Consider the following 13,696-nt stretch of genomic DNA (forward strand, 5'->3'; position numbering starts at 1 on the left):
GTGATGCTAGGCTGATAGAGATACTAGTCAGTGATGCTAGGCTGATAGAGATACTAGTCAGTGATGCTAGGCTGATAGAGATACTAAACACTAGTCAGTGATGCTAGGCTGATAGAGATACTAGTCAGTGATGCTAGGCTGATAGAGATACTAGTCAGTGATGCTAGGCTGATAGAGATACTAGTCAGTGATGCTAGGCTGATAGAGATACTAAACACTAGTCAGTGATGCTAGGCTGATAGAGATACTAGTCAGTGATGCTAGGCTGATAGAGATACTAAACACTAGTCAGTGATGCTAGGCTGATAGAGATACTAGTCAGTGATGCTAGGCTGATAGAGATACTAAACACTTGTCAGTGATGCTAGGCTGATAGAGATACTAGTCAGTGATGCTAGGCTGATAAAGATACTAGTCAGTGATGCTAGGCTGATAGAGATACTAGTCAGTGATGCTAGGCTGATAGAGATACTAAACACTAGTCAGTGATGCTAGGCTGATAGAGATACTAGTCAGTGATGCTAGGCTGATAGAGATACTAGTCAGTGATGCTAGGCTGATAGAGATACTAGTCAGTGATGCTAGGCTGATAGAGATACTAAACACTAGTCAGTGATGCTAGGCTGATAGAGATACTAACCACTAGTCAGTGATGCTAGGCTGATAGAGATACTAGTCAGTGATGCTAGGCTGATAGAGATACTAAACACTAGTCAGTGATGCTAGGCTGATAGAGATACTAACCACTAGTCAGTGATGCTAGGCTGATAGAGATACTAGTCAGTGATGCTAGGCTGATAGAGATACTAGTCAGTGATGCTAGGCTTATAGAGATACTAAACACTAGTCAGTGATGCTAGGCTGATAGAGATACTAGTCAGTGATGCTAGGCTGATAGAGATACTAGTCAGTGATGCTAGGCTGATAGAGATACTAACCACTAGTCAGTGATGCTAGGCTGATATAAATACTAAACACTAGTCAGTGATGCTAGGCTGATAGAGATACTAACCACTAGTCAGTGATGCTAGGCTGATATAGATACTAGTCAGTGATGCTAGGCTGATAGAGATACTAGTCAGTGATGCTAGGCTGATAGTGATATTAAACACTAGTCAGTGATGCTAGGCTGATAGAGATACTAGTCAGTGATGCTAGGCTGATAGAGATACTAAACACTAGTCAGTGATGCTAGGCTGATAGAGATATTAACCACTAGTCAGTGATGCTAGGCTGATAGAGATACTAGTCAGTGATGCTAGGCTGATAGAGATACTAGTCAGTGATGCTAGGCTGATAGAGATACTAGTCAGTGATGTTAGGCTGATAGAGATACTAGTCAGTGATGCTAGGCTGATAGAGATACTAGTCAGTGATGCTAGGCTGATAGAGATACTAGTCAGTGATGCTAGGCTGATAGAGATACTAGTCAGTGATGCTAGGCTGATAGAGATACTAACCACTAGTCAGTGATGCTAGGCTGATAGAGATACTAGTCAGTGATGCTAGGCTGATAGAGATACTAACCACTAGTCAGTGATGCTAGGCTGATAGAGATACTAGTCAGTGATGCTAGGCTGATAGAGATACTAACCACTAGTCAGTGATGCTAGGCTGATAGAGATACTAGTCAGTGATGCTAGGCTGATAGAGATACTAACCACTAGTCAGTGATGCTAGGCTGATAGAGATACTAGTCAGTGATGCTAGGCTGATAGAGATACTAACCACTAGTCAGTGATGCTAGGCTGATAGAGATACTAGTCAGTGATGCTAGGCTGATAGAGATACTAGTCAGTGATGCTAGGCTGATAGAGATACTAAACACTAGTCAGTGATGCTAGGCTGATAGAGATACTAGTCAGTGATGCTAGGCTGATAGAGATACTAGTCAGTGATGCTAGGCTGAAAGAGATACTAGTCATTGATGCTAGGCTGATAGAGATACTAGTCAGTGATGCTAGGCTGATAGAGATACTAGTCAGTGATGCTAGGCTGATAGAGATACTAACCACTAGTCAGTGATGCTAGGCTGATAGAGATACTAGTCAGTGATGCTAGGCTGATAGAGATACTAGTCAGAGATGCTAGGCTGATAGAGATACTAGTCAGTGATGCTAGGCTGATAGAGATACTAGTCAGTGATGCTAGGCTGATAGAGATACTAACCACTAGTCAGTGATGCTAGGCTGATAGAGCTACTAGTCAGTGATGCTAGGCTGATAGAGATACTAACCACTAGTCTGTGATGCTAGGCTGATAGAGATACTAGTCAGTGATGCTAGGCTGATAGAGATACTAACCACTAGTCAGTGATGCTAGGCTGATAGAGATACTAACCACTAGTCAGTGATGCTAGGCTGATATAGATACTAGTCAGTGATGCTAGGCTGATAGAGATACTAGTCAGTGATGCTAGGCTGATAGTGATATTAAACACTAGTCAGTGATGCTAGGCTGATAGAGATACTAGTCAGTGATGCTAGGCTGATAGAGATACTAAACACTAGTCAGTGATGCTAGGCTGATAGAGATACTAACCACTAGTCAGTGATGCTAGGCTGATAGAGATACTAGTCAGTGATGCTAGGCTGATAGAGATACTAGTCAGTGATGCTAGGCTGATAGAGATACTAGTCAGTGATGCTAGGCTGATAGAGATACTAGTCAGTGATGCTAGGCTGATAGAGATACTAGTCAGTGATGCTAGGCTGATAGAGATACTAAACACTAGTCAGTGATGCTAGGCTGATAGAGATACTAGTCAGTGATGCTAGGCTGATAGAGATACTAAACACTAGTCAGTGATGCTAGGCTGATAGAGATACTAGTCAGTGATGCTAGGCTGATAGAGATACTAAACACTTGTCAGTGATGCTAGGCTGATAGAGATACTAGTCAGTGATGCTAGGCTGATAAAGATACTAGTCAGTGATGCTAGGCTGATAGAGATACTAGTCAGTGATGCTAGGCTGATAGAGATACTAAACACTAGTCAGTGATGCTAGGCTGATAGAGATACTAGTCAGTGATGCTAGGCTGATAGAGATACTAGTCAGTGATGCTAGGCTGATAGAGATACTAGTCAGTGATGCTAGGCTGATAGAGATACTAAACACTAGTCAGTGATGCTAGGCTGATAGAGATACTAACCACTAGTCAGTGATGCTAGGCTGATAGAGATACTAGTCAGTGATGCTAGGCTGATAGAGATACTAAACACTAGTCAGTGATGCTAGGCTGATAGAGATACTAACCACTAGTCAGTGATGCTAGGCTGATAGAGATACTAGTCAGTGATGCTAGGCTGATAGAGATACTAGTCAGTGATGCTAGGCTTATAGAGATACTAAACACTAGTCAGTGATGCTAGGCTGATAGAGATACTAGTCAGTGATGCTAGGCTGATAGAGATACTAGTCAGTGATGCTAGGCTGATAGAGATACTAACCACTAGTCAGTGATGCTAGGCTGATATAAATACTAAACACTAGTCAGTGATGCTAGGCTGATAGAGATACTAACCACTAGTCAGTGATGCTAGGCTGATATAGATACTAGTCAGTGATGCTAGGCTGATAGAGATACTAGTCAGTGATGCTAGGCTGATAGTGATATTAAACACTAGTCAGTGATGCTAGGCTGATAGAGATACTAGTCAGTGATGCTAGGCTGATAGAGATACTAAACACTAGTCAGTGATGCTAGGCTGATAGAGATACTAACCACTAGTCAGTGATGCTAGGCTGATAGAGATACTAGTCAGTGATGCTAGGCTGATAGAGATACTAGTCAGTGATGCTAGGCTGATAGAGATACTAGTCAGTGATGTTAGGCTGATAGAGATACTAGTCAGTGATGCTAGGCTGATAGAGATACTAGTCAGTGATGCTAGGCTGATAGAGATACTAGTCAGTGATGCTAGGCTGATAGAGATACTAGTCAGTGATGCTAGGCTGATAGAGATACTAACCACTAGTCAGTGATGCTAGGCTGATAGAGATACTAGTCAGTGATGCTAGGCTGATAGAGATACTAACCACTAGTCAGTGATGCTAGGCTGATAGAGATACTAGTCAGTGATGCTAGGCTGATAGAGATACTAACCACTAGTCAGTGATGCTAGGCTGATAGAGATACTAGTCAGTGATGCTAGGCTGATAGAGATACTAACCACTAGTCAGTGATGCTAGGCTGATAGAGATACTAGTCAGTGATGCTAGGCTGATAGAGATACTAACCACTAGTCAGTGATGCTAGGCTGATAGAGATACTAGTCAGTGATGCTAGGCTGATAGAGATACTAGTCAGTGATGCTAGGCTGATAGAGATACTAAACACTAGTCAGTGATGCTAGGCTGATAGAGATACTAGTCAGTGATGCTAGGCTGATAGAGATACTAGTCAGTGATGCTAGGCTGAAAGAGATACTAGTCATTGATGCTAGGCTGATAGAGATACTAGTCAGTGATGCTAGGCTGATAGAGATACTAGTCAGTGATGCTAGGCTGATAGAGATACTAGTCAGTGATGCTAGGCTGATAGAGATACTAACCACTAGTCAGTGATGCTAGGCTGATAGAGATACTAGTCAGTGATGCTAGGCTGATAGAGATACTAGTCAGAGATGCTAGGCTGATAGAGATACTAGTCAGTGATGCTAGGCTGATAGAGATACTAGTCAGTGATGCTAGGCTGATAGAGATACTAACCACTAGTCAGTGATGCTAGGCTGATAGAGCTACTAGTCAGTGATGCTAGGCTGATAGAGATACTAACCACTAGTCTGTGATGCTAGGCTGATAGAGATACTAGTCAGTGATGCTAGGCTGATAGAGATACTAACCACTAGTCAGTGATGCTAGGCTGATAGAGATACTAACCACTAGTCAGTGATGCTAGGCTGATATAGATACTAGTCAGTGATGCTAGGCTGATAGAGATACTAGTCAGTGATGCTAGGCTGATAGTGATATTAAACACTAGTCAGTGATGCTAGGCTGATAGAGATACTAGTCAGTGATGCTAGGCTGATAGAGATACTAAACACTAGTCAGTGATGCTAGGCTGATAGAGATACTAACCACTAGTCAGTGATGCTAGGCTGATAGAGATACTAGTCAGTGATGCTAGGCTGATAGAGATACTAGTCAGTGATGCTAGGCTGATAGAGATACTAGTCAGTGATGCTAGGCTGATAGAGATACTAGTCAGTGATGCTAGGCTGATAGAGATACTAGTCAGTGATGCTAGGCTGATAGAGATACTAGTCAGTGATGCTAGGCTGATAGAGATACTAGTCAGTGATGCTAGGCTGATAGAGATACTAACCACTAGTCAGTGATGCTAGGCTGATAGAGATACTAGTCAGTGATGCTAGGCTGATAGAGATACTAACCACTAGTCAGTGATGCTAGGCTGATAGAGATACTAGTCAGTGATGCTAGGCTGATAGAGATACTAACCACTAGTCAGTGATGCTAGGCTGATAGAGATACTAGTCAGTGATGCTAGGCTGATAGAGATACTAGTCAGTGATGCTAGGCTGATAGAGATACTAAACACTAGTCAGTGATGCTAGGCTGATAGAGATACTAGTCAGTGATGCTAGGCTGATAGAGATACTAGTCAGTGATGCTAGGCTGAAAGAGATACTAGTCAGTGATGCTAGGCTGATAGAGATACTAGTCAGTGATGCTAGGCTGATAGAGATACTAGTCAGTGATGCTAGGCTGATAGAGATACTAGTCAGTGATGCTAGGCTGATAGAGATACTAACCACTAGTCAGTGATGCTAGGCTGATAGAGATACTAGTCAGTGATGCTAGGCTGATAGAGATACTAGTCAGAGATGCTAGGCTGATAGAGATACTAGTCAGTGATGCTAGGCTGATAGAGATACTAGTCAGTGATGCTAGGCTGATAGAGATACTAACCACTAGTCAGTGATGCTAGGCTGATAGAGCTACTAGTCAGTGATGCTAGGCTGATAGAGATACTAACCACTAGTCAGTGATGCTAGGCTGATAGAGGTACTAGTCAGTGATGCTAGGCTGATAGAGATACTAACCACTAGTCAGTGATGCTAGGCTGATAGAGATACTAGTCAGTGATGCTAGGCTGATAGAGATACTAAACACTAGTCAGTAATGCTAGGCTGATAGAGATACTAGTCAGTGATGCTAGGCTGATAGAGATACTAAACACTAGTCAGTGATGCTAGGCTGATAGAGATACTAACCACTAGTCAGTGATGCTAGGCTGATAGAGATACTAACCACTAGTCAGTGATGCTAGGCTGATAGAGATACTAGTCAGTGATGCTAGGCTGATAGAGATACTAAACACTAGTCAGTGATGCTAGGCTGATAGAGATACTAACCACTAGTCAGTGATGCTAGGCTGATAGAGATACTAGTCAGTGATGCTAGGCTGATAGAGATACTAAACACTAGTCAGTGATGCTAGGCTGATAGAGATACTAGTCAGTGATGCTAGGCTGATAGAGATACTAGTCAGTGATGCTAGGCTGATAGAGATACTAGTCAGTGATGCTAGGCTGATAGAGATACTAAACACTAGTTAGTGATGCTAGGCTGATAGAGATACTAGTCAGTGATGCTAGGCTGATAGAGATACTAGTCAGTGATGCTAGGCTGATAGAGATACTAAACACTAGTCAGTGATGCTAGGCTGATAGAGATACTAACCACTAGTCAGTGATGCTAGGCTGATAGAGATACTAGTCAGTGATGCTAGGCTGATAGAGATACTAAACACTAGTCAGTGATGCTAGGCTGATAGAGATACTAACCACTAGTCAGTGATGCTAGGCTGATAGAGATACTAGTCAGTGATGCTAGGCTGATAGAGATACTAGTCAGTGATGCTAGGCTGATAGAGATACTAGTCAGTGATGCTAGGCTGATAGAGATACTAAACACTAGTCAGTGATGCTAGGCTGATAGAGATACCTAGTCAGTGATGCTAGGCTGATAGAGATACTAGTCAGTGATGCTAGGCTGATAGAGATACTAACCACTAGTCAGTGATGCTAGGCTGATAGAAATACTAAACACTAGTCAGTGATGCTAGGCTGATAGAGATACTAAACACTAGTCAGTGATGCTAGGGTGATAGAGATACTAGTCAGTGATGCTAGGCTGATAGAGATACTAGTCAGTGATGCTAGGCTGATAGAGATACTAACCACTAGTCAGTGGTGCTAGGCTGATAGAGATACTAGTCAGTGATGCTAGGCTGATAGAGATACTAGTCAGTGATGCTAGGCTGATAGAGATACTAGTCAGTGATGCTAGGCTGATAGTGATATTAAACACTAGTCAGTGATGCTAGGCTGATAGAGATACTAGTCAGTGATGCTAGGCTGATAGAGATACTAAACACTAGTCAGTGATGCTAGGCTGATAGAGATACTAACCACTAGTCAGTGATGCTAGGCTGATAGAGATACTAGTCAGTGATGCTAGGCTGATAGAGATACTGGTCAGTGATGCTAGGCTGATAGAGATGCTAGTCAGTGATGCTAGGCTGATAGAGATACTAGTCAGTGATGCTAGGCTGATAGAGATACTAAACCCTAGTCAGTGATGCTAGGCTGATAGAGATACTAGTCAGTGATGCTAGGCTGATAGAGATACTAGTCAGTGATGCTAGGCTGATAGAGATACTAGTCAGTGATGCTAGGCTGATAGAGATACTAACCACTAGTCAGTGATGCTAGGCTGATAGAGATACTAGTCAGTGATGCTAGGCTGATAGAGATACTAAACACTAGTCAGTAATGCTAGGCTGATAGAGATACTAGTCAGTGATGCTAGGCTGATAGAGATACTAGTCAGTGATGCTAGGCTGATAGAGATACTAACCACTAGTCAGTGATGCTAGGCTGATAGAGATACTAGTCAGTGATGCTAGGCTGATAGAGATACTAGTCAGTGATGCTAGGCTGATAGAGATACTAGTCAGTGATGCTAGGCTGATAGAGATACTAACCACTAGTCAGTGATGCTAGGCTGATAGAGATACTAGTCAGTGATGCTAGGCTGATAGAGATACTAAACACTAGTCAGTAATGCTAGGCTGATAGAGATACTAGTCAGTGATGCTAGGCTGATAGAGATACTAGTCAGTGATGCTAGGCTGATAGAGATACTAACCACTAGTCAGTGATGCTAGGCTGATAGAGATACTAGTCAGTGATGCTAGGCTGATAGAGATACTAGTCAGTGATGCTAGGCTGATAGAGATACTAGTCAGTGATGCTAGGCTGATAGAGATACTAACCACTAGTCAGTGATGCTAGGCTGATAGAGATACTAACCACTAGTCAGTGATGCTAGGCTGATAGAGATACTAGTCAGTGATGCTAGGCTGATAGAGATACTAACCACTAGTCAGTGATGCTAGGCTGATAGAGATACTAGTCAGTGATGCTAGGCTGATAGAGATACTAGTCAGTGATGCTAGGCTGATAGAGATACTAACCACTAGTCAGTGATGCTAGGCTGATAGAGATACTAGTCAGTGATGCTAGGCTGATAGAGATACTAGTCAGTGATGCTAGGCTGATAGAGATACTAAACACTAGTCAGTTATACTAGGCTGATAGAGATACTAGTCAGTGATGCTAGGCTGATAGAGATACTATACACTAGTCAGTGATTCTAGGCTGATAGAGATACTAGTCAGTGATGCTAGGCTGATAGAGATACTAAACACTAGTCAGTGATGCTAGGCTGATAGAGATACTAGTCAGTGATGCTAGGCTGATAGAGATACTAGTCAGTGATGCTAGGCTGATAGAGATACTAGTCAGTGATGCTAGGCTGATAGAGATACTAACCACTAGTCAGTGATGCTAGGCTGATAGAGATACTAGTCAGTGATGCTAGGCTGATAGAGATACTAGTCAGTGATGCTAGGCTGATAGAGATACTAACCACTAGTCAGTGATGCTAGGCTGATAGAGATACTAGTCAGTGATGCTAGGCTGATAGAGATACTAACCACTAGTCAGTGATGCTAGGCTGATAGAGATACTAGTCAGTGATGCTAGGCTGATAGAGATACTAGTCAGTGATGCTAGGCTGATAGAGATACTAACCACTAGTCAGTGATGCTAGGCTGATAGAGATACTAGTCAGTGATGCTAGGCTGATAGAGATACTAGTCAGTGATGCTAGGCTGATAGAGATACTAAACACTAGTCAGTTATACTAGGCTGATAGAGATACTAGTCAGTGATGCTAGGCTGATAGAGATACTATACACTAGTCAGTGATTCTAGGCTGATAGAGATACTAGTCAGTGATGCTAGGCTGATAGAGATACTAAACACTAGTCAGTGATGCTAGGCTGATAGAGATACTAGTCAGTGATGCTAGGCTGATAGAGATACTAGTCAGTGATGCTAGGCTGATAGAGATACTAGTCAGTGATGCTAGGCTGATAGAGATACTAACCACTAGTCAGTGATGCTAGGCTGATAGAGATACTAGTCAGTGATGCTAGGCTGATAGAGATACTAGTCAGTGATGCTAGGCTGATAGAGATACTAACCACTAGTCAGTGATGCTAGGCTGATAGAGATACTAGTCAGTGATGCTAGGCTGATAGAGATACTAGTCAGTGATGCTAGGCTGATAGAGATACTAGTCAGTGATGCTAGGCTGATAGAGATACTAGTCAGTGATGCTAGGCTGATAGAGATACTAAACACTAGTCAGTTATACTAGGCTGATAGAGATACTAGTCAGTGATGCTAGGCTGATAGAGATACTATACACTAGTCAGTGATTCTAGGCTGATAGAGATACTAGTCAGTGATGCTAGGCTGATAGAGATACTAAACACTAGTCAGTGATGCTAGGCTGATAGAGATACTAGTCAGTGATGCTAGGCTGATATAGATACTAGTCAGTGATGCTAGGCTGATAGAGATACTAGTCAGTGATGCTAGGCTGATAGAGATACTAACCACTAGTCAGTGATGCTAGGCTGATAGAGATACTAGTCAGTGATGCTAGGCTGATAGAGATACTAGTCAGTGATGCTAGGCTGATAGAGATACTAGTCAGTGATGCTAGGCTTATAGAGATAATAAACACTAGTCAGTGATGCTAGGCTGATAGAGATACTAACCACTAGTCAGTGATGCTAGGCTGATAGAGATACTAACCACTAGTCAGTGATGCTAGGCTGATAGAGATACTAGTCAGTGATGCTAGGCTGATAGAGATACTAACCACTAGTCAGTGATGCTAGGCTGATAGAGATACTAGTCAGTGATGCTAGGCTGATAGAGATACTAGTCAGTGATGCTAGGCTGATAGAGATACTAACCACTAGTCAGTGATGCTAGGCTGATAGAGATACTAAACACTAGTCAGTGATGCTAGGCTGATAGAGATACTAACCACTAGTCAGTGATGCTAGGCTGATAGAGATACTAGTCAGTGATGCTAGGTTGATAAAGATACTAGTCAGTGATGCTAGGCTGATAGAGATACTAGTCAGTGATGCTAGGCTGATAGAGATACTAGTCAGTGATGCTAGGCTGATAGAGATACTAGTCAGTGATGCTAGGCTGATAGAGATACTAGTCAGTGATGCTAGGCTGATAGAGATACTAGTCAGTGATGCTAGGCTGATAGAGATACTAGTCAGTGATGCTAGGCTGATAGAGATACTAGTCAGTGATGCTAGGCTGATAGAGATACTAGTCAGTGATGCTAGGCTGATAGAGATACTAAACACTAGTCAGTGATGCTAGGTTGATAGAGATACTAGTCAGTGATGCTAGGCTGATAGAGATACTAGTCAGTGATGCTAGTCTGATAGAGATACTAGTCAGTGATGCTAGGCTGATAGAGATACTAGTCAGTGATGCTAGGCTGATAGAGATACTAACCACTAGTCAGTGACATTAGTCCTTGTCTCAAGTGCTTTTTCTTTAGTTGTAGTGCTCTGGTTTCATCTGTCATCATATCATATCAGCAATGTCAACGATTCGTATTGATTCATGGAGAGAAGTTGAGCTGAGTTAAGAGTTGAGCTAAAGTTGAAGTTGAGATTCCTGCTGAGTCTATACCCTGAGGTGATGATGTCCTGCTTCTAGTCTGCCTGTGCTTTAGCCAGCAGAAGATGAGTTGGCTTAAACACATACAGATCTGGGACCAGGCGAATGGCTTATTGCAGTGGTCTCAAACTCGTGGCCTACGAGCCGCAACTGGCCAGTGAGCTGATTTAATGTGGCCCTCAGTGGTCTAATGAATGTGGCACTATTGGTTCTGATCAACTTCCTGTTTCTCTGTCTCCTCCCCCTATACAGTGAAGCCCCTCCCCCTGTCGCCCCTGTTGCCTCAGTTGTCCACGTTGACGGCCAGGGCCAGGGGCGGGGCCTTGGGAGGGGGTGTGTCTAGGGAGGCGTTGGAGCTGAGGGTCCGTGAGGTCGAAGAGGAGAACCAGCTTCTCCGCCGTGAACTCAGCCGACCCCCCCGTAGCCCTGCTGGCCCTGGTTCCCATCACGCCAATCACCACGGCAACCAGAGCAAGACCCACTCGGAGGAGGGAACAGGGGACAACGAGGCGGGGCTTAAAGCTGGCTCCACGGGCAACAGGTCAGACTGTGTGCAGCAACCACCGGTAGACAAGTGTGAGGTGAGTTACACTAAGAGGAAGTAAGATATGATTAATGTCTGTTTGCTGCTCCTACGGTTGATCTTTACAGTACTGTGCTTGCAGTGAGCAACAGAGTACAAGACAGGGCTAATGTCTGTTTGCTGCTACTACACGTTCTCTTTACAGTACTGTGCACATATAGTAGATATTGATTCTCTACCAGCTAGAGAAATGCACCAGTACTGTAGCCTTCAGCACTGCGTTTTGTCCATTAGCTTTGCGCCTACACTCAAGGTCATCGAAACAGACATTTCTATTTGATATATACAGTACTGTACTTTTTTTGTTTTGTTATTCATTTACCAGAGCGACTTACAGTTAGTGAGTGCATACATTTTCATACTGTTCCCCCGTGGGAATCGAACCCACAACCCTAGCGTTGCAAGCGCCATGCTCTACCGACTGAGCTACACGTGACTATGCCATGACGCTACCATGGAGATATAAGCATTTCACCTGTTACTGACCTTCTAGGGAACCATTAGCAAGAAGGTCAAGGACTGAGAGCCTATAATAGCCTGGTCATATTAAAGCCTGGTCATATTGAAGGTCTGGTTGTATTAAAGCCTGGTCATATTGAAGGTCTGGTTGTATTAAAGCCTGGTCATATTGAAGGTCTGGTTGTATTAAAGCCTGGTCATATTGAAGGTCTGGTTGTATTCCTCTTTAAGGAATACCTGGGATAGGATAAAGTAATCCTTCTACCCCCCCCCCCCCCCCCAAAAAAAAAATTTGTAAAGTGGTTGTCCCACTGCCTATAGGGTGAATGCACCAATTTGTGAGTCGCTCTGTTTAAGAGCGTCTGCTAAATGACGTAAATGTGCCCTTGAGCAAGGCACTTAACCCTAATTGCTCCTGTAAGTCGCTCTGGATAAGAGCGTCTGCTAAATGACTAAAATGTAAAAATGTAAATGTATTAAAGCCTGGTCATATTGAAGGTCTGGTTGTATTAAAGCCTGGTCATATTGAAGGTCTGGTTGTATTAAAGCCTGGTCATATTGAAGGTCTGGTTGTATTAAAGCCTGGTCATATTGAAGGTCTGGTCGTATTAAAGCCTGGTCATATTGAAGGTCTGGTTGTATTAAAGCCTGGTCATATTGAAGGTCTGGTTGTATTAAAGCCTGGTCATATTGAAGGTCTGGTTGTATTAAAGCCTGGTCATATTGAAGGTCTGGTTGTATTAAAGCCTGGTCATATTGAAGGTCTGGTTGTATTAAAGCCTGGTCATATTGAAGGCCTGGTCATATTAAAGCCTGGTCATATTGAAGGTCTGGTCGTATTAAAGCCTGCTCATATTGAAGGTCTGGTTGTATTAAAGCCTGGTCATATTGAAGATCTGGTCGTATTAAAGCCTGGTCATATTAAAGCCTGGTCATATTGAATATTGTGATATCATGGCGACGCTCATAAAGTGTCTCTCTGTCAGAGGTCATTCTAACAGCAGGATTGTTGGAGGGTCTTAGTACTGTGATGTAATAATGCAATAGGCCCTCTGCTGTGTCCATGTGGGTTGTTGATGTAACTTTAACCATGTTACATAATACCCATTTCAGACACTTTCGTCACTAGCAAGGCTCTGAGAAAGAGGCATTGTGATTTTTGCACCTTCATCAGAGATTTCACATACAGTGGGGAGAACAAGTATTTGATACACTGCCGATTTTGCAGGTTTTCCTACTTACAAAGCATGTAGAGGTCTGTAATTTTTTATCATAGGTACACTTCAACTGTGAGAGACGGAATCTAAAACAAAAATCCAGAAAATCACATTGTATGATTTTTAAGTAATGAATTTGCATTTTATTGCATGACATAAGTATTATATGTTTTTGCACCTTCATCAGAGATTTCACATATGTCCTAGCAAGCCTCCTGAGAGAGTGGTGATGTGTTTTACCAGCTACACTGTGCTATGAGCATTTCTTATTGCCCATGTCTCCTGTCCTCATTCTGCCGGTCAGTCCAACACACAGCCTGTCTGTGACCACAGTCA

General features: G+C 42.9%; 1 protein-coding gene across 2 annotated transcripts in view; it reads left to right on the top strand.

The window, feature by feature from the left end:
- Nucleotides 1-13,696, top strand: part of large1 (LARGE xylosyl- and glucuronyltransferase 1) — a 149,040-nt gene that overhangs the window by 35,026 nt on the left and 100,318 nt on the right. For both annotated transcript variants that reach the window (XM_045217624.1, XM_045217625.1), the window contains exon 2: nucleotides 11,354-11,682. In XM_045217624.1, coding sequence (XP_045073559.1) covers nucleotides 11,354-11,682 — 329 coding nt within the window. The remainder of the gene's footprint in view (nucleotides 1-11,353; nucleotides 11,683-13,696) is intronic.

Source organism: Coregonus clupeaformis, unplaced genomic scaffold, assembly GCF_020615455.1.
Source record: "Coregonus clupeaformis isolate EN_2021a unplaced genomic scaffold, ASM2061545v1 scaf1153, whole genome shotgun sequence".
Lineage (NCBI taxonomy): Eukaryota > Metazoa > Chordata > Actinopteri > Salmoniformes > Salmonidae > Coregonus > Coregonus clupeaformis.